Source organism: Mustelus asterias, chromosome 28, assembly GCF_964213995.1.
Source record: "Mustelus asterias chromosome 28, sMusAst1.hap1.1, whole genome shotgun sequence".
Lineage (NCBI taxonomy): Eukaryota > Metazoa > Chordata > Chondrichthyes > Carcharhiniformes > Triakidae > Mustelus > Mustelus asterias.
Genome location: NC_135828.1, coordinates 28,471,308 through 28,494,747, shown reverse-complemented (window position 1 = coordinate 28,494,747; position 23,440 = coordinate 28,471,308). Strand labels below are relative to the sequence as shown.

The window sequence follows — 23,440 nt, the reverse complement described above, 5'->3', positions numbered from 1 at the left end:
GGAAACATCCTCTCCACCTCCACTCTATCTGGGCCTCTCAGTATTTTGTAAGTTTCAATTAGATTCCCCCCTCATCCTTCTAAAGTCCATCGAGTACAGACCCAGACTCCTCAACCGCTCCTCATATGACAAACCCTTCGTTCCTGGGATCATTCTTGTGAACCTCCTCTGGACCTCCTCCAAGGCCAACACATCCTTCCTTAGGAATGGGATCCAAAACTGCTGACAATATTTCAAATGGGATCTGACCAGAGCCTGATGCAGCCTCAGCAGTACATCCCTGCTCTTGTATTCTAGCCCTCTAGAAATGAACGCTAACATTGAATTTGCCTTCCTAATTGCCAACTGAACCTGCACGTTAACCTTGAGAGAATCCTGAACCAGGACTCCCAAGTCTCTTTGTGCTTCAGATTTCCGAAGCCTTTCCCCATTTAGAAAATAGTCTATGCCTCCATTCCTCCTTCCAAAGTGCATAACCTCTCACTTTCCCACATTGTATTCCATCTGCCACTTATTTGCCCATTCTCCTAGCCTGTCCAAGTGATTCTGCAGCCTTCCCACTTCCTCAACACTACCTGTCATAGAAATCATAGAAATCATAGAAACCCGACAGTACAGAAAGAGGCCATTCGGCCCATCGAGTCTGCACCGACCACAATCCCACCTAGGCCCTACCCCCATATCCCTACATATTTACCCACTAATCCCTCTAATCTACGCATCCCAGGACACTAAGGGACAATTTTTAACCTGGCCAATCAACCTAACCCGCACATCTTTGGACTGTGGGAGGAAACCGGAGCACCCGGAGGAAACCCACGCAGACACGAGGAGAATGTGCAAACTCCACACAGACAGTGACCCGAGCCGGGATTCGAACCCAGGTCCCTGGAGCTGTGAAGCAGCAGTGCTAACCACTGTGCTACCGTGCTGTCCCTCTACATATCTTTGTATCATCCGCAAATTTAGCAACCATGCCCTCAGTTCCATCTTCCAGATCATTCATGTAAGTAGTGAAAAGTTGTGGTCCCAGCACTGACCCCTGTGGAACAGCAGTAGTCACTAGTTGCCATCCTGAAAAGGACCCCCTTATCCCCACTCTCTGCCTTCTGTCTGTCGGCCAATCTTCTATCCATGCCAGTCCCTTGCCTCTAACACCATTGACTCTGAGCTTATTTAGCAGCCTCCTGTAAGGCACCTTGTCAAAGGCTTTCTGGAAATCCAAATAAATCCCGTCCACTGGCTCTCCTTTGTCTAACTTCTTCATTACCTCCTCAAAGAATTCTAACAGATTTGTCAGACATGACCTCCCCTTGACAAAGCCGTCCCTGAGGTACACCCACAGTGCTGTTAGGGAGGGAGTTCCAGGATTTTGAACCAGGGACAGTGAAGGAACGGCGATACATTTCCAAGTCAGGATGGTGAGTGGCTTGGGGGGGAGCCTCCAGGTGGTGGTGTTCCCAGCTTTCTGCTGCCTTTGTCCTTCTGGTTGGTGGTGGTCGTGGGTTTGGAAGGTTCTGCCTAAGGAACCTTGGTGAGTTCCTGCAGTGTATCTTGTGAATGGTACACACAGATGCCACTTTGCGTTGGTGGTGGAGGGAGTGAATGTTTGTGGAAGGGGTACCAATAAAGTGGGCTGCTTTGAACTGGATGGTGTTGAGCTTCTTGAGTGTTGTTGGAGCCGCACCCATCCAGGCAAGTGGGGAGTATTCCATCACACTCCTGACTTGTGCCTTGTCGATGGTGGACAGGCTTTGGGGAGTCAGGAGGTGAGTTACTTGTCACAGGATTCCTAACCTTTGACCTGCTCTGGTAGCCACTGTATTTATATGGCAAGTCCAATTCAGTTTCTGGTCAATGATAACCAATAGGATGTTGATAGCTGGGGATTCAACAGTGGTAATACCATTGAACGTCAAGGGGCAATGGTTAGATCCTGTCTTGTTGGAGATGGTCATTGCCTCACATATGTGTAGCGCAAATGTTACTTGTCACATGTCAGCCTGAGTCTGGATATTGTCCAGACCTTGTTGCATTTGAACATTGACTGCTTCAGTATCTGCGGAGTTGTGAATGGTGCTGTACATTGTGCAATCATCAGTGAACATCCCCACTTCTGACCTTATGATGGAGGGAAGGTCATTGATGAAGCAGCTGAAGATGGTTGGGCCTAGGGCACTAGCCCTGAGGGACCTCCTGCAGTGATGTCCTGGAGCTGAGATGATTGATCCCCAACCACCACAACCATCTTTCTCTGTGCCGGGTATGACTCCAACCAGCAGAAAGTTTTCCCCTGATTTCCATTGGCTCCAGTTTTGCTAGGGCTCCCTGATGCCACACTCGGTCAAATGCGGCCTTAATGTCAAGGGCTGTCACTCTCAGAGAATCACTGAATCCCTACAGTTCAGAAGAAGTCCATTCGGCCCATTGAGCCTGCACTGACAACAATCCCACCCAGGCCCGATCCCTGTAACCCCACATATTTACCCTCCTGACACTAAGGGGCAATTCGCATGGCAAACCTGCACATCTTTGGACTGTGGAGGAAACTGGAGCACCCGGAGGAAACCCACACAGACACGGGGAGAATATGCAAACTCCACACAGACAGTGACCCAAGGCCGGAAATGAACCTGGGTTCCTGGTGCTGTGAGGCAGCAGTGCTAACCACTGTGCCACCATGCCGTCCAGTCTCATATCTGGAGCTCAGCTCTTTTGTCCATGTTTGAACCAAGGCTGGAATGAGGTCAGGAGCTGAGTGACCCTGGCGAAACCCAAACTGGGCGTCACTGAGCAGGTTATTGCTGAGCAGGTGCTGCTTGATAGCGCTGTCGATGACCCCTTCCATCACTTTACTGATGATCGAGAGTAAACTGATTGGGCGGTAATTGGCCGGGTTGGATTTGTCCTGCTTTTTGTGTACAGGACATACCTGGGCAATTTTCCACATTGTTGGGTAGATGCCAGTGTTGTAACTGTACTGGAAGAGCTTGGCTAGGGGAGCGGCAAGTTCTGCAGCACAAGTTATCAGGGCTATTGCCGGAATGTTATCAGGGTCCAATGCCTTTACAGTATCCACTGCCTCCAACCATTTCTTGATATCATGTAGAGTGAATCGAATTGGCTGGAAACTGGCATCTGAGATGCTGGGGACCACTGGAAGAGGCAGCGATGGATCAGCCACTTGGCACTTCTGGGGACCTGTAGAGGAGGGGGGGGAGTCTCACCTCTGAGCTTTTAGGCCTGAGCTCAAGTCCCTTTTTGGATATTTTGACCATAGAAGGAGTGTGGTTGAAGACTGGTTGTTAATTAGACTGTGAAATCCTTCCAACGTGCCACACCATTCTCCGAGGTAGGGAAGAGAATGAAGTGGGATCTGTGTCCGGCTCTCACGATATTTATTACTGACCCAGACGACCGGCCAGAAAACCACATTTACAAATTTGCTGATCACACACTGAAACGTGACGTTGGGAACAATGTAGATGGATGCATGACATTCTCAAGAGATATTAACAGATTCATAGCAAAAGTGTGGCAAATGGATTTTAATGTAGGCAGATGTGTGATCATCCACTTTGGATATAATGAAAGGAAAGAACAGGATACTTTATAAAGGGTCAGTGAGAGTGGAAACCCAGAGAGACTCGGGGTTCGAGAAACATCGAACAGACTGTAAAGGCTGATGGACGGCTGGCTTTTATTTCAAGAGGAGAACATACAAAGGCTTCAGGGTGGGTTTTTATGCTGAGGACAGTGGAAGCAATGCTTGCAGAGGCGGGGGGTGGTGTTTTCAGTTTGGAAGCAGTGTCCCGGGGTGAGCTGTCTGGGGGGTGGGGGGGGGGGCGGGGGGGGTGTTTTCTGGGCACTGTTGTCTCTGCGGTTTGGGGCATTTCTAAACAGATGCTCCGTGATCTCCAGCTGTTGTGTGTGAGTGTGTGTGAGTGTCTCTATGTGCACATGTTGAGTGTGTGTGAGTGTGCGTGAATGAGTGTGTGGGTGTGTATGAGTTTGTCTGCACGTGTTGAGTGTGTGTGAGTAAGTGAGTTTGTGTGTGTGAGTGCGAGTGTGTGTGTGAGTGAGTTTGTGAGTGCGTGTGTGGTATACGTGGGGAAGTAACTAGGAGGATCCACTAATCCTTCCCAAATCCTGGAATGTTGTGTCCTCCAAAGAGCTGCTGGATTCAGGCTTGGGGGGAGTTAGCCTGGCAGTAATCTACATGGGGCTCGAGAGCACAGCACACAGGGTATGTGACTATCTGGGTTCAGGCTGGGGGGAGTTAGCCTGGCACTAATCTACATGGGGTTTGAAAGCACAGCACACAGGGTGTGTGACTATCTGGGTTCAGGCTGGGGGGAGTTAGCCTGGCACTAATCTACATGGGGTTCGAGAGCACAGCACACAGGGTGTGTGACTATCTGGGTTCAGGCTGGGGGGAGTTAGCCTGGCAGTAATCTACATGGGGTTTGAAAGCACAGCACACAGGGTGTGTGACTATCTGGCCTAGCTACAGGCAGTGTCAGACACTTGGGCTCCTCCATGTGTTACTGCTGTTCGGGGCTGGAACAGTTTCTGAAGCAGAAAGCAATCACCTGGCGGGAATCCGACACAAATATTCTTTGAACAATTCATTAAACCGGCCTTAATTGTTGTAGCCTTCGACTGATCTTCTTGTAAAAGATTTGATCAAAGGGGAGCCCTACATCCCCCTCCAGCTGTGAGTGATATTGACAGGTGTCTGCTGTGAGCTTTACTTCCTGAGGCATCGGCTGGTAAGTATCAAAGCACCAGGCCAGAACGTGAACAAGTACAAAGCGGGAGGGTGGCTCTCAGTGTGAAATAGCCGACAGAGCAGACCCCGGGGAGAGGCCGGTTCCTGCTTCACTGAGCTGCTCCTGGAGTGCAAATGTGCAGCCTTCCTGCAGCGTGTTATATTGCTCAGGGTTTTTTAAGAGGCAGTTTGATTCTGGTATTCCAGATGCCGGTTGCTGCAGTATTATAGAACAGTAGACGCTGGCAGCAGAAACTGCTTGCTTCATTAGCTTTCTCCGTCAGTGGGAAGCAGTCTGTACTTAACAGTCTCAGCACTTTGTTTGATCTTCCACTAACTCTGGGAGAACAAGGAGGCCGGACTCTCCACGCTCCTGCCTGAACGTTCCTATCTTTACACACGGACCTGTGGCTCACTGCCCGGCCCGCCCACCTCGGAGCTGGAGAGTTATTCAAGTCCCACTCTAAAAATTCAACTACCAAAGCTGAGTATAGAGCGGCACTGAGGGAGTGCCGCACTGTCAGAGGGTCAGTACTGAGGGAGTGCTGCACTGTCAGAGGGTCAGTACTGAGGGAGTGCCGCACTGTCAGAGGGTCAGTACTGAGGGAGTGCTGCACTGTCAGAGGGTCAGTGCTGAGGGAGTGCTGCACTGTCAGAGGGTCAGTGCTGAGGGAGTGCTGCACTGTCAGAGGGTCAGGACTGAGGGAGTGCCGCACTGTCAGAGGGTCAGTGCTGAGGGAGTGCTGCACTGTCAGAGGGTCAGTACTGAGGGAGTGCCGCACTGTCAGAGGATCAGGACTGAGGGAGTGCCGCACTGTCAGAGGGTCAGTGCTGAGGGAGTGCCGCACTTTCAGAGGGTCAGGACTGAGGGAGTGCCGCACTGTCAGAGGGTCAGTGCTGAGGGAGTGCTGCACTGTCAGAGGGTCAGGAATGAGGGAGTGCCGCACTGTCAGGGGGTCAGTGCTGAGGGAGTGCTGCACTGTCAGAGGGTCAGGACTGAGGGAGTGCCGCACTGTCAGAGGGTCAGTGCTGAGGGAGTGCCGCACTGTCAGAGGGTCAGTGCTGAGGGAATGCCGCACTGTCAGAGGGTCAGGACTGAGGGAGTGCCGCACTGTCAGAGGGTCAGTGCTGAGGGAGTGCCGCACTGTCAGAGGGTTAATGCTGAGGGAGTTCTGTACTGTCAGAGGGTCAGTGCTGAGGGAGTGCCGCACTGTCAGAGGGTCAGGACTGAGGGAGTGCCGCACTGTCAGAGAGTCAGTGCTGAGGGAGTGCCGCACTGTCAGAGGGTCAGTGCTGAGGGAGTGCCACACTTTCAGAGGGTCAGTGCTGAGGGAGTGCCGCACTGTCAGAGGGTCAGGACTGAGGGAGTGCCGCACTGTCAGAGGGTCAGTGCTGAGGGAGTGCCGCACTGTCAGAGGGTCAGGACTGAGGGAGTGCCGCACTGTCAGAGGGTCAGGACTGAGGGAGTGCCGCACTGTCAGAGGGTCAGGACTGAAGGAGTGCCGCACTGTCAGAGGGTCAGTGCTGAGGGAGTGCCGCACTTTCAGAGGGTCAGTGCTGAGGGAGTGCCGCACTGTCAGAGGGTCAGGACTGAAGGAGTGCCGCACTGTCAGAGGGTCAGTGCTGAGGGAGTGCCGCACTTTCAGAGGGTCAGTACTGAGGGAGTGCCGCACTGTCAGAGGGTCAGTGTTGAGGGAGTGCTGCACTGTCAGAGGGTCAGGACTGAGGGAGTGCCGCACTGTCAGAGGGTCAGTGCTGAGGGAGTGCTGCACTGTCAGAGGGTCAGTACTGAGGGAGTGCCGCACTGTCAGAGGATCAGGACTGAGGGAGTGCCGCACTGTCAGAGGGTCAGTGCTGAGGGAGTGCCGCACTTTCAGAGGGTCAGGACTGAGGGAGTGCCGCACTGTCAGAGGGTCAGTGCTGAGGGAGTGCTGCACTGTCAGAGGGTCAGGACTGAGGGAGTGCCGCACTGTCAGGGGGTCAGTGCTGAGGGAGTGCTGCACTGTCAGAGGGTCAGGACTGAGGGAGTGCCGCACTGTCAGAGGGTCAGTGCTGAGGGAGTGCTGCACTGTCAGAGGGTCAGTGCTGAGGGAATGCCGCACTGTCAGAGGGTCAGGACTGAGGGAGTGCCACACTGTCAGAGGGTCAGTGCTGAGGGAGTGCCGCACTGTCAGAGGGTTAATGCTGAGGGAGTTCTGTACTGTCAGAGGGTCAGTGCTGAGGGAGTGCCGCACTGTCAGAGGGTCAGGACTGAGGGAGTGCCGCACTGTCAGAGAGTCAGTGCTGAGGGAGTGCCGCACTGTCAGAGGGTCAGTGCTGAGGGAGTGCCACACTTTCAGAGGGTCAGTGCTGAGGGAGTGCCGCACTGTCAGAGGGTCAGGACTGAGGGAGTGCCGCACTGTCAGAGGGTCAGGACTGAAGGAGTGCCGCACTGTCAGAGGGTCAGTGCTGAGGGAGTGCCGCACTTTTAGAGGGTCAGTGCTGAGGGAGTGCTGCACTGTCAGAGGGTCAGTGCTGAGGGAGTGCCGCACTGTCAGAGGGTCAGTGCTGAGGGAGTGCCGCACTGTCAGAGGGTCAGGACTGAGGGAGTGCCGCACTGTCAGAGAGTCAGTGCTGAGGGAGTGCCGCACTGTCAGAGGGTCAGGACTGAGGGAGTGCCGCACTGTCAGAGGGTCAGTGCTGAGGGAGTGCCGCACTGTCAGAGGGTCAGTGCTGAGGGAGTGCCGCACTGTCAGAGGGTCAGTGCTGAGGGAGTGCCGCACTGTCAGAGGGTCAGTAGTGAGGGAGTGCCGTACTGTCGGAGGGTCAGTGCTGAGGGAGTGCCGCACTGTCAGAGGGCCAGTGCTGAGGGAGTGCCGCACTGTCAGAGGGTCAGGACTGAGGGAGTGCCGCACTGTCAGAGGGTCAGGACTGAGGGAGTGCCGCACTGTCAGAGGGCCAGTGCTGAGGGAGTGCCGCACTGTCAGAAGGTCAGGACTGAAGGCAGCAGACCCGGCGGGGATTTGGGAGAACATTTCACTCAGAGGGTGGTGGGAATCTGGAATGCTCTGCCTCGGAAGGCAGCAGAAACTGGAAAGCATAGTACCATTAACAAGTATTTTAATGTGCTCTTGAAATTTCAAAACATTCAGGGATATGGGACAAGTGCTGGAAAATGGGATTAGCGTGACCTTAGCGGTAGTTATTGTCGTTGCAGACTTGATGGGCCGAAGGGCCTTTTCTGCGCTGTATGACTCTATGATTCTCCCCCTAACTCCCTCATCCCCCCCTCTAACCCCTCGCCCTCTCCCTCCAACCCCCTCACCCTCTCCCTCTAACCCCCTCACCCTCTCCCTCCAACCCCCTCACCCTCTAACCCCCTCGCTCTCTCCCTCCAACCCCCTCACCCTCTCCCTCCAACCCCCTCACCCTCTCCCTCTAACCCCCTCGCTCTCTCCCTCCAACCCCCTCACCCTCTCCCCCTAACCCCTCGCTCTCTCCCTCCAACCCCCTCACCCTCTCCCTCCAACCCCCTCACCCTCTCCCTCCAACCCCCTCACCCTCTCCCTCTAACCCCCTCACCCTCTCCCTCTAACCCCCTCACCCTCTCCCTCTAACCCCCTCACCCTCTCCCTCTAACCCCCTCACCCTCTCCCTCCAACCCCCTCACCCTCTCCCTCTAACCCCCTCACCCTCTCCCTCTAACCCCCTCGCTCTCTCCCTCTAACCCCCTCGCCCTCTCCCTCTAACCCCCTCAGTGTCTTTCACCTTCTCGCTCTCTATATCCTCTTCCTCCTCTCTCGCTCTGGGCTATAATCCAGCTTCCTCTCAGATTCTGGTTATTTTGTATTGCAGTCTGCGGTGAAAGTCTGCAGGATTCCGTGGGGAATTTCTCAACCCCGGGCTTTCCGAATGGATATCCCACTTTCACGCACTGTATTTGGAGAATATCTGTGACTCCTGGAGAGAAGGTGAGACTGTCTCGGACGCGTGTAACTGTTGGAGCGAATATCTCTGCTGCCTCCGGTGTTGTGTGGGTGGGTGAAGCCCCATCGATACCAGGAAGAGGCTGCGCATAGACTGTGGGGAAAGATTCATACAATCCCTACAGTGCAGAAGGAGGCCATTCCGCCCATCAAGTCTGCACTGACTCTCGGACAGAATATCTTAACGAGGCCCACCCCCCAACCTATCCCCATAATCCCACACACTTACCACTCATCCCTCTAACCTACACATCCTGGGACACTAAGGGACAATTTAGCATGGCCAATCCACGTCTTTGGGACTGTGGGTGGAAACCGGAGCGCCCGGAGGAAACCCACGCAGGCACGGGGAGAACATGCAAACTCCACACAGACAGTGACCCAAGCTGCGAATTGAACCTGGGTCCCTGGTGTTGTGAGACGTCTTACTGTGCACACCCCAGTCCAACGCTGGCATCTCCACATCAGAGATGTCCACAGGTTGATTTCGGGCCTTTATGACAACATGGGTGCAACCAGTGGCCTGGGAATGGGCTGTTCCTCTCGATATCTGAGACACCAAATCTATCGAGATATTAATGTGATCCGCACATGAGAAAACAAGGTGCAAGCTACAGCCTTAACGCAGCAGGGCTGCTGCTGACCAGGAAATACCAGACAGGTTCCTGACGATCCCTGGAAAGATCCTGAGTCCAACACCGGCATCTCCACATCAAGATCCTGAGGTACAGAGGTAGCGAGTGAGGGTTACTGTCACAGCCACTTGGCGGGGGTATGAGGGTGGATGAATTGAGGGTGGAGTTGTTGCTGGACCGTATAACCTGTCTGTTACTAACTCACAGCTTAGCTTCGCTATCTTTGACCCTGCTTCCCCATCACATTGAGGTGGGGCTGTCCCTCAGGCCTGATTGTCAGTAGGAGTTAAAATAATTCCCCGTGAGAGCAGGAACACCGCCTCGCTGGTGAAAGGGAGGCAGTCGGAATCTGTTCAGTGTCGTTTCTGGGGCAGTGAATTAAATGTTTAAGTCAATTCCTCAAGGTACACACCGCTCCAAAAGGGGTCCCCTGACTGACCAAAGAAATAGGCCAAGTTCAGGACTACTCTGAGAAGCTCTATTTCACACACATTGTGCTCCCCACTCCTGGACAACAACCAGAATCCAGCTCCAGAGCTGCATGTGCCAAACACCCATTCTCACCCCTGCAAAGCTGGGAAGTACCATGTTCCAGGTGGGACTTAGGAATTCATAGAAACCCTACAGTGCAGAAGGCGGCCACTTGGCCCATCGAGTCTGCACCGACCACAATCCCACCCAGGCCCTATCCCCATAACTCCATGCATTTACCCTGCTAATCCCCCTGACACTAAGAGGCGAATTAGCATGGCCAATCCACCTAACTCGCACATCTTTGGAGTGTGGGAGGAAACCGGAGGGAACCCACGCAGACACGAGGAGAACGTTCAGACTCCACACAGACAGTGACCCAAGCCGGGAATCGAACCCGGGTCCCTGGCGCTGTGAGGCAGCAGTGCTAACCACTGGGCCACCGTGCCGCCCAATCCAAACTCCAAAATATTGCAGGCAGTCCTGTAATTTCTTGACCTGGGTCAATGAATCAATGCTGTCCCCCACAGTCAGTCCCGCACCACACACAAGTGCAACTCACTCACCATCTTGACTTGGAAATATATCGCCCGCCGTTCCTTCACTGTCACTGGGTCAGTGTCTCCCTAACAGCACTGTGGGTGTACCTACACCTCAGGTACTGCAGCGGGTTCAAGAAGGCAGCTCACCACCACCTTCTCAAGGGCAACTAGGGATGGGCAATAAATGCTGGCCCAGCCAGTGACGCCCACATCCCGTAAATGATTATTTATAAGACACGGTGCTGCTCAATGTGTCTCACTATTGTGCTGCGGTTACTCACTGAATCACCCAGGGTCACGTTAGCCACAGTACCTGAACTCTGTACACGCTAGAACTCCACCCATTGGCTGTAAGGGAACAGGACTGGCACAGTAAGATCCCAATGGCTCGTCACAGCAGAATAATCAGGCAAAGGTTTGAAACCAAGCCCCATAAAGGGCTACTTGGAGATGTTATCAGAAGTTCAGTTCGTGATAGTTTGGAAGCGGTGGAGGTGTTTTGAAAGGGTTTGAACAGACTGCTATGTGTTTTGCAGATCATTTTAAACTTCACCACCATGGACCTGTACAAGAGCAGTCTGTGCTGGTACGATTACATCGAGGTACGGAATGGGTACTGGAGGAAGGCGCCACTCCTGGGTACGATATCTCTCACCTCTCAGTGTTGTACGGTTTGTGCAATGTGTTTTTGTCCAGGTGAAACTTCGCTTCCTCCAGTCTTTCTGCTGTTGCCGTGGCGCAGTTTAACACACCGACCTCCGGACCGCAAGGTCCCGGGTTCAGCTCTGTTAAGACCCAGGCCAGAAACTCCAAGGAGTTTTGTGAAGTTAGCCCAGACTCTAACTTTTACATTTGCTTAGGGTGAGCATAAGATGTTTCACTCCAGGTATGATTCCAGTGACCCAATAGGAAGCTTTTATCAAAACAAACTTTATTTACGAACACAGTTAGAATACAACAAAAAGAATTCACATAACTTTTACCAATTAAAATACTTAAACATGACACAGTGTAACTCCCAACAGCTAGCTATCTCTGTTGTTCCAAGTTAAGCACCATCCCACAGACACACACCCATCTTCAGACTTAGCACAAAAAGCAAGTATGCTCACATGATGCTGGATCTTCACCATTGCAACACCTCTGGACAGAAATCCAGGCCAGCTGTTTGCAGGGAAGGATATCCCCAAAACAGCCAAACCTCAGAGAGGTCAACTTAATCTTGGGAAGCTTCCAGGGGACAGCTACACAGAGAACAGAAACTCCAGCTCCAGAGAGAGGGAAAGGCTTCTCTCCACTGCAACCTACTACTGAAAAACAAAACTAAAAACTGGACTTTTCTGTGGAGCATAGCTGTCCCCAGCCACATGTCATGACCTGTCAATCACCCCCAACCAATCTGCATTCAGCAATCCTCAGGGACCATTAAAGCCACAGAACACCGCATTAATCCAGATTAAAATCAACTTGATGTCAATGATACTGCCTCAGTAACAATACAAGACACCAGCTACAGACAACATGGTGCCAACAAATTCCCAAGGAATGCAGAAACATCCTGCAGAGAAACATGATTGAAATACATTTCTTAAAGGCACAGCATCATCACAAGTCCCACGCCAGGGCATGAACACAAAAATCAAGGCCAACGTTCCGGTGCAGTTCTGAGGGAGTGCTGCACTGTCACAGGTGCCATCCCTCAGAAGAGACATTAACCCAAGGTTCCATCTGCCTTCTAGGGTGGATCTAAAAGTTCCCCCGATACTAATTCAGAGCAGGGAGGTTATCCCGGGTATCTGGGCAAATATTTATTCCTCAATCCACTTTGCCAAAATAAATCAAAGTCAGAGATTCTTGGATAAAATGGGAGCTAGAGAATGTGATAAAACAATTCATTGTACGTCAGGAGAATTATTCAAGTAAGAACCAGACTAAAGCCAATAGATTCAGAGGAAAATAAAGGAGAGGTTTGAGTTAGTTAAGGAGAGGTTTGAGTTAGGGAGGTTTGAGTTAGGGAGGTTTGAGTTAGGGAAGTTTCAGTTAGAGAGGTTTCAGTTAGTTAAGGAGAGGTTTGAGTTAGTTAGGGAAATTTGAGTTAGTTAGGGAGGTTTGAGTTAGGGAGATTTGAGTTAGTTAGGGAGGTTTGAGTTAGGGAGATTTGAGTTAGTAAGGAGAGGTTTGAGTTAGTAAGGAGAGTTTTGGGTTCGTTAGGGAGGTTTGAGTTAGTTAGGGAGGTTTGAGTTAGTTAGGGAGGTTTGAGTTAGTTAGGGAGAGGTTTGAATTAGTTAAGGAGAGGTTTGAGTTCGGGAGGTTTGAGTTAGTTAAGGAGAGGTTTGAGTTAGTTAAGGAGAGGTGTGAGTTAGTTAGGGAGAAGCAGCATAGATTTGTAAAACGCAGATCATACTTGAGTGATTGAATGGAAAGTTTTGATGAATTAACAGAGAGTGTTGGTGAGGAGAATGTGGTGGATGCGGTGTATATGGATTTTCAGAAAGTATTTGTAAAAGGCTGGTTAACAAAACTGAGGCTCCTGGGACGGGAGGGACAGTATCAGTTTGGACTAGCTCACGGACAGAAAGCAGCGGGCGGTGCTACAGGTTATTATTTAAACTAGAGGCTGGTGCTCCATGAGGGAGGGGGTTGCTGGGACCAGAGAGAAATGTCATGGGCCCGGATCATGAGGGTGGGGGAATTCCCTCTCGCAGTGAATAACCCACCCCTGCTGACATTGGCTGCCCCACACTGATTTCACACTCTAACAAGTGTTCATTGCTGGAGCAGCGAGCTCTGCCCCTTGCTCTCTAGGAAGCCCCGCCTCACAGAGCTGTTGACCAATCTGATTGGCTGGCAGCTATCTAGTCCCAGCAGCGCCAGAAGCTGCAGTGGAAGGGACTGGGACTGCAGGAAGAGTCTGAGACCTGGGAGTCCAGGACTAAGTAAGTGTGGGGGAGGTCGAAGGGTGGGAAGCAGAGGTGAGGCCTGGGGGAGGGGGGCGCAGTTGGGCAGAGAGGGTGTGCGGTCTTTGGTGGGGAGGCCCAAAGTAGTGGCTTCTCCCCTCCCCGACTTACTCCCTGAGGCCTGAACAGGAATACTTTCAGGAATTCCCCCCCTGCCCCTGAACTCCTCCCGCCAGCCTGCAGATTGCTAGACTGGCACTGGGGGCAGCACAGCGAAGGGTCACTAGATTGTTGTCTGGGATAAGGAGCTTGTCCCATGGTGAGAGGCTGAGGAAGTTGGGTTATAATCACAGGAGTTTAGAAGAATGAGAGGTGATCGCATTGCAACATACAAAACTCTGAATTAAAGTGTATTTATTAGTGTCACAAGTAGGCTTACATTAACACTGCAATGAAGTTACTGTGAAAATCCCCTAGTCGCCACACTCCGGCGCCTGTTCGGGTACACTGAGGGAGAATTTACCATGGCCAATGCACCTAACCAGCACGTCTTTTGGACTGTGGGAAGAAACCGGAGCACCCGGAGGAAACCCACGCAGACACGGGGAGAACGTGCAAACTCCACTCCAAGCCGGGAATCGAACCCGGGTCCCTGGCGCTGTGAGGCAGCAGTCCTAACCACTGTGCTGCACCAACAATATATCAGCCAGGATGGTGCAGGGAGAGGCAATTCCATTTGAACCCACCACCTAGGCATCATTAGCACCACACTCGAACCATCTGAGCTAACCAGCCACCGTACAGACTTGTGAAGATGGTCAGACACATGGAGGGAATGGTTAGCAAACGATATGGAATCATAAATAGACCCATTGAGCAGGGAGGTTATACTGAACCTTTATAAATCGCTGGCCCTCGCGAGCGATGTATGGGTGTTAACCTGATTTAAATACATTTCAATAGATTATAATATAGTTAACAGGAACCCTCTCCCCTTCTCCGCCAGATATTCACACAGCGCGGTTTCTCCAGAGAAACAGGTTCCATTTCTCTCCAGCTCTGACTGTCAAAATAATCAGCGGGGCGAGTTTCACCCCCACCATGTCAGGGCGGGTCTCACCATGCCAGCAACATCCGGGTGCGCTGGGATCACAGCGCCATGTTTAAAGGGTGGCCCAATCACAACAAGACCCCCCCCCACCCCCAGCCCACCATGCAGCTCTCAGGGGTTCCCCTCCCCCACTGAGCAGAGCTGGCATCCCGCCCTTCCTTCTGAACATCAGACCCCCCCCCACAGTCACTGCTGGCACCCAACCATCTCTCCCACCACCCCCACGTCTGCTCGTGACCTCCACCACATACCAATGAGCCCTGACCCCATGAGGATCCCATTGGTGACCCCCCTTATTTTTAAACAGTGACCCCCTCGACCCCGATTCTCCCCACAAGAGGAAACAACCTCTCCACATTGACCCTGTCAATAACCCCTCAGCATCTTAAAGGGTTTGATCCAGTACATACAAACTGGAGATTAGCAGAGTAAGAAGCGACTTGATGATTGGTATTTGTTTAGCAAATTAAAAAGCAGGATCTCCAAGGTAATAATCTCTGGATTATTACTGGAGCTATGTTAAAATTGGTGTAGGGGATACAGGAATGCGTGGCTCAAAGACTGTTGTGGGAGAAGTGAGTTCCGGTTCATGATGTAATTGCGATTATAGAGACAAGGTTAAAGGAGGGACAGGACTGGCAGCTTAACATTCTGGGATATTGCTGTTTTAGACAGGACAGAAGGGGAAACAAAAGGGGTGGGGGAGTTGCATTGCTGATTAGGGAGCAGATCACAGTTAAAGTTACCGTGAAACTCCCCTAGTCGCCACACTCCGGCACCTGTTCAGGTCAATGCACCTAACCAGCAAGTCTTTCAGGTTGTGGGAGGAAACCGGAGCACCCGGAGGAAACCCACGCAGACACGGGGAGAACGTGCAAACTCCACACAGACAGTGACCCAAGCCGGGAATCGAACCCGGGTCCCTGGCGCTGTGAGGCAGCAGTGCTAACCACTGTGTCGTCATGCCGCGAAGAGATGCTGGAGGGATCTTTCAGTGAGGCATTATGGGTGGAGCTCTGGAATGGGAAGGGTGAAATCACAATGTTGGGAGTGTACCCTACACCTCCCCACAGCCCACTGGAGACAGGGGAGCAGATGTATTGTCAGATACTGAAAAGGTGTGCAAAAAGCAGGGTGGTTGTGATGGGTGACTTTAACTCCCCCCATATTGACTGGGACTCCCTTACAGCCAGGGGCTCGGATGGAGACCAATTTGTTCGATGTGTCCAGGAGGGCTTTTTGATACAGCATGTTGAGAATCCAACTAGGGAGAGGGCCATAGTAGACTTGGTACTGGGGAATGAGCCAGACCAGGTGATCGATGTTTCAGTGGGGGAACATTTTGGGCTCAGCAACCATAATTCCATAAGATTTCGGATAGTCACAGATAAGGAAAAGAGTGGCCCTCGGGTGAGGGTGCTTAATTGGATGAGGGCCAATTACATCCAAATTAGACAGGAACTGGGGAATGTGGATTCGGAGCGGCACTTTGAGGGCAAATCCACACCTGGCACTTGGGAGGCTTTTACAGGCCGGTTGATTGAAGTGCAGGACAGGCATGTCCCCGCAAAAATGTAGGATAGAAATGGCAGGATTCAGGAAGCATGGATGACAAGGGAAATTGTAAGCTTTGTTAAAGGGAAAAGGAAGCATACAGTAGGTCTAGGCATCTAAAAACTGACAAAGCCCTTGAGAAGTATAGTGAAAGTAGGAAGGAACTTAAATGTGGAATTAGAAGGGTTAAAAGGGACCACGAAATCTCTTTAACAAACAGGGTCAAGGAGAATCCCAAGGCTTTTATGCATATATTAGGAGCAAGAGAAAGAGTAGGCCCACTCAAGGACAATGAAGGGAGGTTATGCATGGAGCCACAGGAAGTAGATGAGATCCTTAATGAGTACTTTGTATTGGGATTCACCAAGGAGAAGGACATGACGGATGTTGAGGTCAGGGATGGGTGTGTGAATGCTCTAGAGAGAGTCAATATATCGAAGGAGGAAGTGTTGAGTATCCTAAATTGCATTAAGGTAGACAAGTCCCCGGGGCCGGACGGAATTTATCCCAGGTTACTGCGGGAGGCCAGGGGAAAAATAGCTGGGGCCTTAACGGATATCTTCACATCCTCTTTGACCACAGGCGAGGTTTCAGAGGACTGGAGAATAGCCAATGTTTCCCTTGTTTAAGAAAAGAAGCAGGGATCATCCAGGAAATTATAGGCGCTGAGCCTGACATCAGTGGTGGGGAAGCTTTTGGAGAAAATACTGAGGGACAGGATATGTGCACATTGGGAAGAAAATGGACTTGTTGGTGACAGGCAGCATGGTTTTGTACGGGGAAGGCCATGTCTCACCAGCTTGATTGAGGTTTTTAAAGAGGGGACAAAGATAATTGATGAGGGAAAGGCTGTGGATGTAGTTTATAAGGACTTCAGTAAGGCGTTTGACAAGGTACCACATGGCAGACTGGTACAAAAACTAAAATCACATGGGATTCGGGTGGATTTGCGGATAGCAATGAGGACCATCAGAGGATATAGATCAGTTGGAGACTTGGGTGGAGAGATGGCAGATGGAGTTTAATCCGGACAAATGTGAGGTGAGGTTGGAGAAACTTGGTTTGTTCTCACTGGAGCGACGGAGGTTGAGGGGAGACCTGATAGAAGTCTACAAGATTATGAGAGGCATGGACAGAGTGGATAGTCAGAATCTTTTTCCCAGGGTGGAAGAGTCAATTACTCGGTAGCACAGGTTTAAGGTGCAAGGAGCAAGGTTTAAAGGAGATGTACGCAGCAGATTTTGTACACAGAGAGTGGTGGGTGCCTGGAACTCGTTGCCGGGGGAGGTAGTGGAAGCGGATACGGTAGTGACTTTTAAGGGGCGTCTTAACAAGTACATGACTGAGATGGGAATAGAGGGATATGGTACCCGGAAGGGTAGGGGATTTTTGTTCAGTCGGGCAGCATGGTCGGTGCAGGCTTGGAGGGCCGAAGGGCCTGTTCCTGTGCTGTAATTTTCTTTGTTCTTTTTTCTTTGTTCTAGAACTGGCTTGGTTATAGAAACAGTTTTAACAACACCAGGTTAAAGTCCAACAGGTTTATTTGGTAGCATAAACCTGTTGGACTTTAACCTGGTGTTGTTAAAACTGTTACTGTGTTCACCCCAGTCCAACGCCGGCATCTCCACATCTTGGTTATAGAAGACAGAGAGTAGTGATGGAAGGGTGTTTTTCAGAATGGAGATCTGTAGCTAGTGGTGTTCCACAGGGATCAGTGCTGGAATCTCTGTTGTTTGTAGTAGATAGAAATGATCTGGAGAAAAATGTGGGTGGTCTGATTAGTAAATTTGTGGATGACACAAAGTTTGGTGGAGTTGCTGATAGTGCCGGGGATTGTCAGAGGATACAACAGGATATAGATAGATTGGAAACTTGGGCACAGAAATGGCAGATGGAGTTTAATCCGGACAAATGTGAAGTGATGCATTTTGGAGGATCAAATGTAGGCCTGAATCATACCATAAATGACAGAACCCTTCGGAACATTAACATACAGAGGGATCTGGGCGTGCAGGTCCACAGTTCCCTAAAAGTGGCAACACAGGTGGCCAAGGTGATTAAGAAGCCATATGGCATGCTTGCCTTCATCAGCTGGGGCATTGAATACAGGAGCTGGGAAATCATGTTGCAGCTATATAAAACCTTGGTTAGGCTGCATTTGGAATATTGCAAACAATTCTGGCCACCACATTATCAGAAGGACGTGGAAGCTTTGGAGAGAGTACAAAGAAGGTTCACCAGGATGTTGCCTGGTCTCGAGGGTGTTGACTGTGAGGAGAGGTTGAATAAACTAGGATTGTTTTCGCTGGAAAGCCAGAGGCTGAGGAGAAACCTGAGAGAGGTCTACAAAATTATGAGAGGCAGAGAGAGGGTGGATAGTCAGAGGCTTTTTCCCAGGATGGAAGTATCAATTACAAGAGGCACAGGTTCAAGGTGAGGGGAAAGGTTAAGGCAGATATGCAGGAAAGTTTTTCACGCAGAGAGTGGTGGGTGCCTGGAACGCGCTGCCAGAGGAGGTGGTGGAAGCAGGCACATTAGCAACATTTAAGAGACATCTGGATGGGTCCATGAATAGGGAGGGAATAGAGGGATACGGACTGAGTAAGGGCATAAGGTTTTTTTTAGTTTAGTTAGGGAATCATGATCGGCGCAGGCTTAGAGGGCCTGTTCTTTGTTCTTGTTCTTTGACTGTAAGCTAGAATTGAGAACTAGAGGGCAAAGGTTTAAATTAAGAGGGGAAAGAATTAATGGGAACCCGAGGAGCAACTTTTTTACACAGAGGGTGGTCTGTGGAACGAGCTGCCGGAGGAAGTGATTGAGGCAGGAACATTGATAGCATTTAGAAGGCATTTGGACAGATGCATGGATAGGAAAGGCTTAGAGGGATTTGGGCCAATTGCAGGCAAATGGGGTTAGCTTAGATGGGGTTTTTGGTCGGCATGGACCAGTTTGGGCCGAAGGGCCTAACTCCATGCGGTAGATTTTATGATTCTTTGACTGCAATAGGGAGGGACAGAGAATACAAATCTAAGATTAAATCAATAGTAAGGCTCGAAGCCACAAAAATAATAGAAAGAACTAAAGATTCTGAATCTGAATGCACATAATATTCAAAACAAAACAGATGAACTGAGAACACAAATAAATAAAAACAACCTGATAGCTACAGGATGATATGGATTTGAACTTGCATCTTGAAGGAAGGACAGGGAATGAGGAAGAGGTTGCTGACTTTAGCAGAGTCGAGGAGGATGTGCTCACTTCAGGAAGCCAGGATGTGGAAATGGTTTGATTGGAGATGGGAGATGGTAAAGGAAGAAGTCACTTGTGGGAGTTGTGTACAGGTCCCCTCACAATAAGCACATGGTTGTGTAGGTTAGGCAGATTGGCCAAGCTAACTTGCCCCCGAGTGTCCCAAGATGTGTAGGTTAGGGGGATTAGCGGGGTAAATGCAAGGGGTTTTGTGGATAGAGTGAGGTGTGGGCCTGGGTGGGATGTTCTAGACCTGGTATTGTGTAAAGAGCTAGGATTAATAGTGAAGGTGCCTCTCGGTAGCAAAGATCATAATATAATTGAATTTTACATCCAGTTTGAAGGAGAGAAAAGTGGGTCTAAGATTAGTGTTTTAAACTTAAATAAGGGCAATTATGAGGGCATGAAAGCAGAGTTAGGTAAAGCGAATTGGCAAAAGAGGTTAAGGGATCAGTCAATAGAGATACAGTGGCAAATATTTAAGGGGATATTTCAGAATACACAGAATGGACACATTCCAATGAGAAAGAAAAATTCCAAGGGGAGGTCCCACCAAAAAGTTAAAGATGGTATAAAACAAAGAAAATGCACATAATCATGCAAAGACGGGTGGGAGGTCAGAAGACGGCACAGAATCTAAACAACAGCAAAGAATGACTAAAAGATTAATAAAAGAGGGAAAACAGATGTTCCATGGAATGAGAGAAAGCTAACTAGAAATATAAAGATGGATAGTAAGAATTTCTATAAATATTTTTGAAACAACTAATAAAGTGAGTGTTGGTTCTTTAGAAAGTGAGTCTGGGGAATTAATGATGGAAAATAGGGAAACGACATATGAATTGAACAAGTATTTTGCATTGCTCTTCACAATAGAGGATATAAGTATCATCCCAGAAGTGGCTGTAAGTCAGGAAATGGAAGGGAGGGGGGAACTCGGAAAGTTACAATTACCCTAACCTTAAACCTAACCCTAATTGGAATGCAAAGGAAATTGCCGGAGCTGCGGCTGACAAGTCCCCGGTCCCTGATGGACTTTATTCTAGGGTTTTAAACGAAGTGGCGAATGAGATAGTTGATACGATGGTTTTAATTCTCCAAAGCTCCCTGGATTCAGGGAAGGTTCCATTAGATTGGAAGGTTGCAAGTGTAACTCCTTTATTCAAAAAGGAAAGGAGATGGAAAGCAGGAAGCTACAGGCCAGTTCACCTGACATCTTTCCTAGGGAAAACGTTAGAAGCTATTATTAAAGATATTCCGACACTTAGATCAATTCAAGATAATCAGGCAGAATCAATGTGGTTTTGTGAAAGAGAAATCTATTGATGTTCTTTCAGGAGTCATAGAGGTTTACAGCATGGAAACAGGCCCTTCGGCCCAACTTGTCCATGCCGCCCTTTTTTATTAAACCCCGAAGCTGATCCCAATTGCCCGCATTTGGCCCATATCCCTCTATACCCATCTTACCCATGTAACTGTCTGAATGCTTTTTAAAAGACAAAATTGTACCCACCTCTACTACTACCTCTGGCAGCTTGTTCCAGACACTCACCACCCTCTGAGTGAAAACAATTGCCCCTCTGGACACTTTTGTATCTCTCCCCTCTCACCTTAAACCTATGCCCTCTAGTTTTAGACTCCCCTACCTTTGGCAAAAGATATTGACGATCGAGCTGATCTGTGCCCCTCATTATTTTATAGACCTCTATAAGGTCACCCCTCAGCCTTCTACGCTCCAGAGAAAAAAGTCCCAGTCTATCCAGCCTCTCCATACAACTCAAACCATCAAGTCCCAGTAGCACCCTAGTAAATCCTTTCTGCACTCTTTCTAGTTTAATAATATCCTTTCTATAATAGGGTGACCAGAACTGCACACAGTATTCCAAGTGTGGCCTTACCAATGTCTTGTATAACTTCAACAAGATGTCCCAACTCCTGTATTCAATGTTCTGACCAATGAAACCAAGCATGCCGAATGCCTTCTTCACCACTCTGTCCACCTGTGACTCCACTTTCAAGTAGCTATGAAAATGTACCCCTAGATCTCTTTGTTCTGTAACTCTCCCCAACGCCTACCATTAACTAAGTAAGTCCTGCCCTGGTTCAATCTACCAAAATGCATCACCTCATGTTTATCTAAATTGAACTCTATTTGCCATTCGTCAACCCACTGGCCTAATTGATTAAGATCCCATTGCAATCGGATATAACTTCCTTCACTATCCAGTACGCCACCAATCTTGGTGTCATCTGCAAACTTACTAACCATGCCTCCTATATTCTTATCCAAATCATTAATATAAATGACAAATAACAGTGGACCCAGCACCAATCCCTGAGGCACACCGCTGGTCACAAGCCTCCAGTTTGAAAAACAACCCTCTACAACCACCCTCTAATTTTGATTCCATTTAGATACCTCACCCTGGATCCCGTGAGATTTAACCTTATGCAACCACCTACCATGTGGTACCTTGTCAAAGGCCTTGCTAAAGTCCATGTAGACAATATCAACTGCATTGCCTTCATCTACCTCCTTGGTTACCCCTTCAAAAAACTCAATCAAATTTGTGAGACATGATTTTCCACTCACAAAGCCATGCTGACTGTCCCTAATCAGTCCTTGGGTCTCTAACTGCCTGTAGATCCTGTCTCTCAAAATACCTTCCAACAACTTACCCACCACAGATGTGAGGCTCACTGGCCTGTAGTTCCCAGGCTTTTCCCTGCAGCCCTTTTTACACAAAAGCACAACATTTGCCACCCTCCAATCTTCAGGCACCTCACCCGTGACAATCAATGATTCAAATTGGTTGGTTAGGGCAAGTTTAGGGCCAGTTATAGATGGCAGAGGGAAGTTATGTGTGGAACCGGAGGAGATTGGTGAAGCATTGAACCAATATTTCTCTTCGGTGTTCACGCAAGGGGACATGAATATAGCTGAGGAGGACACTGGGTTGCAGGGGAGTAGAATAGACAGTATTACAGTTGATAAGGAGGATGTGCAGGATATTCTGGAGGGTCTGAAAATAGATAAATCCCCTGGTCCGGATGGGATTTATCCAAGGATTCTCTGGGAGGCAAGAGAAGTGATTGCAGAGCCTCTGGCTCTGATCTTCAGGTCGTCGTTGGCCTCTGGTATAGTACCAGAAGATTGGAGGTTAGCGAATGTTGTCCCATTGTTTAAGAAGGGGAACAGAGACTTCCCCGGGAATTATAGACCGGTGAGTCTCACTTCTGTTGTCGGCAAGATGTTGGAAAAAATTATAAGGGATAGGATTTATAGTTATTTGGAGAGTAATGAATTGATAGGTGATAGTCAGCATGGTTTTGTGGCAGGTAGGTCGTGCCTTACTAACCTTATTGAGTTTTTTGAGAAAGTGACCAAGGAGGTGGATGGGGGCAAGGCAGTGGACGTGGTATATATGGATTTTAGTAAGGCGTTTGATAAGGTTCACCATGGTAGGCTTCTACAGAAAATGCAGATGTATGGGATTGGGGGTGATCTAGGAAATTGGATCAGGAATTGGCTAGCGGATAGGAAACAGAGGGTGGTGGTTGATAGTAAATATTCATCATGGAGTGCGGTTACAAGTGGTGTACCTCAGGGATCTGTTTTGGGGCCACTGCTGTTTGTAATATTTATTAATGATCTGGATGAGGGTATAGTTGGGTGGATTAGCAAATTTGCTGATGACACCAAAGTCGGTGGTGTGGTAGACAGTGAGGAAGGGTGTCGTAGTTTGCAGGAAGACTTAGACAGGTTGCAAAGTTGGGCTGAGAGGTGGCGGATGGAGTTTAATGCGGAGAAGTGTGAGGTAATTCACTTTGGTAGGAATAACAGATGTGTTGAGTATAGGGCTAACGGGAGGACTTTGAATAGTGTGGAGGAGCAGAGGGATCTAGGTGTATGTGTGCATAGATCCCTGAAAGTTGGGAATCAAGTAGATAAGGTTGTTAAGAAGGCATATGGTGTCTTGGCGTTTATTGGTAGGGGGATTGAATTTAGGAGTCGTAGCGTTATGTTGCAACTGTACACAACTCTGGTGCGGCCGCACTTGGAGTACTGTGTGCAGTTCTGGTCCCCACATTACAGGAAGGATGTGGAGGCTTTGGAGAGGGTGCAGAGGAGGTTTACCAGGATGTTGCCTGGTATGGAGGGGAAATCCTATGAGGAGAGGCTGAGGGATTTGGGATTGTTTTCGCTGGAAAGGCGGCGGCTAAGAGGGGATCTTATTGAAA

The 23,440-nt window shown here is 49.6% G+C and overlaps 1 protein-coding gene across 1 annotated transcript in view; it reads left to right on the top strand.

Moving 5' to 3' along the window:
• Window positions 1-23,440, top strand: part of LOC144480148 (bone morphogenetic protein 1-like) — a gene marked incomplete at its 5' end in the record, with an annotated part of 70,414 nt that overhangs the window by 26,681 nt on the left and 20,293 nt on the right. Inside the window, 2 exons of the mRNA XM_078199292.1 lie at window positions 8,606-8,721; window positions 10,921-11,023. Coding sequence (XP_078055418.1) covers window positions 8,606-8,721; window positions 10,921-11,023 — 219 coding nt within the window. The remainder of the gene's footprint in view (window positions 1-8,605; window positions 8,722-10,920; window positions 11,024-23,440) is intronic.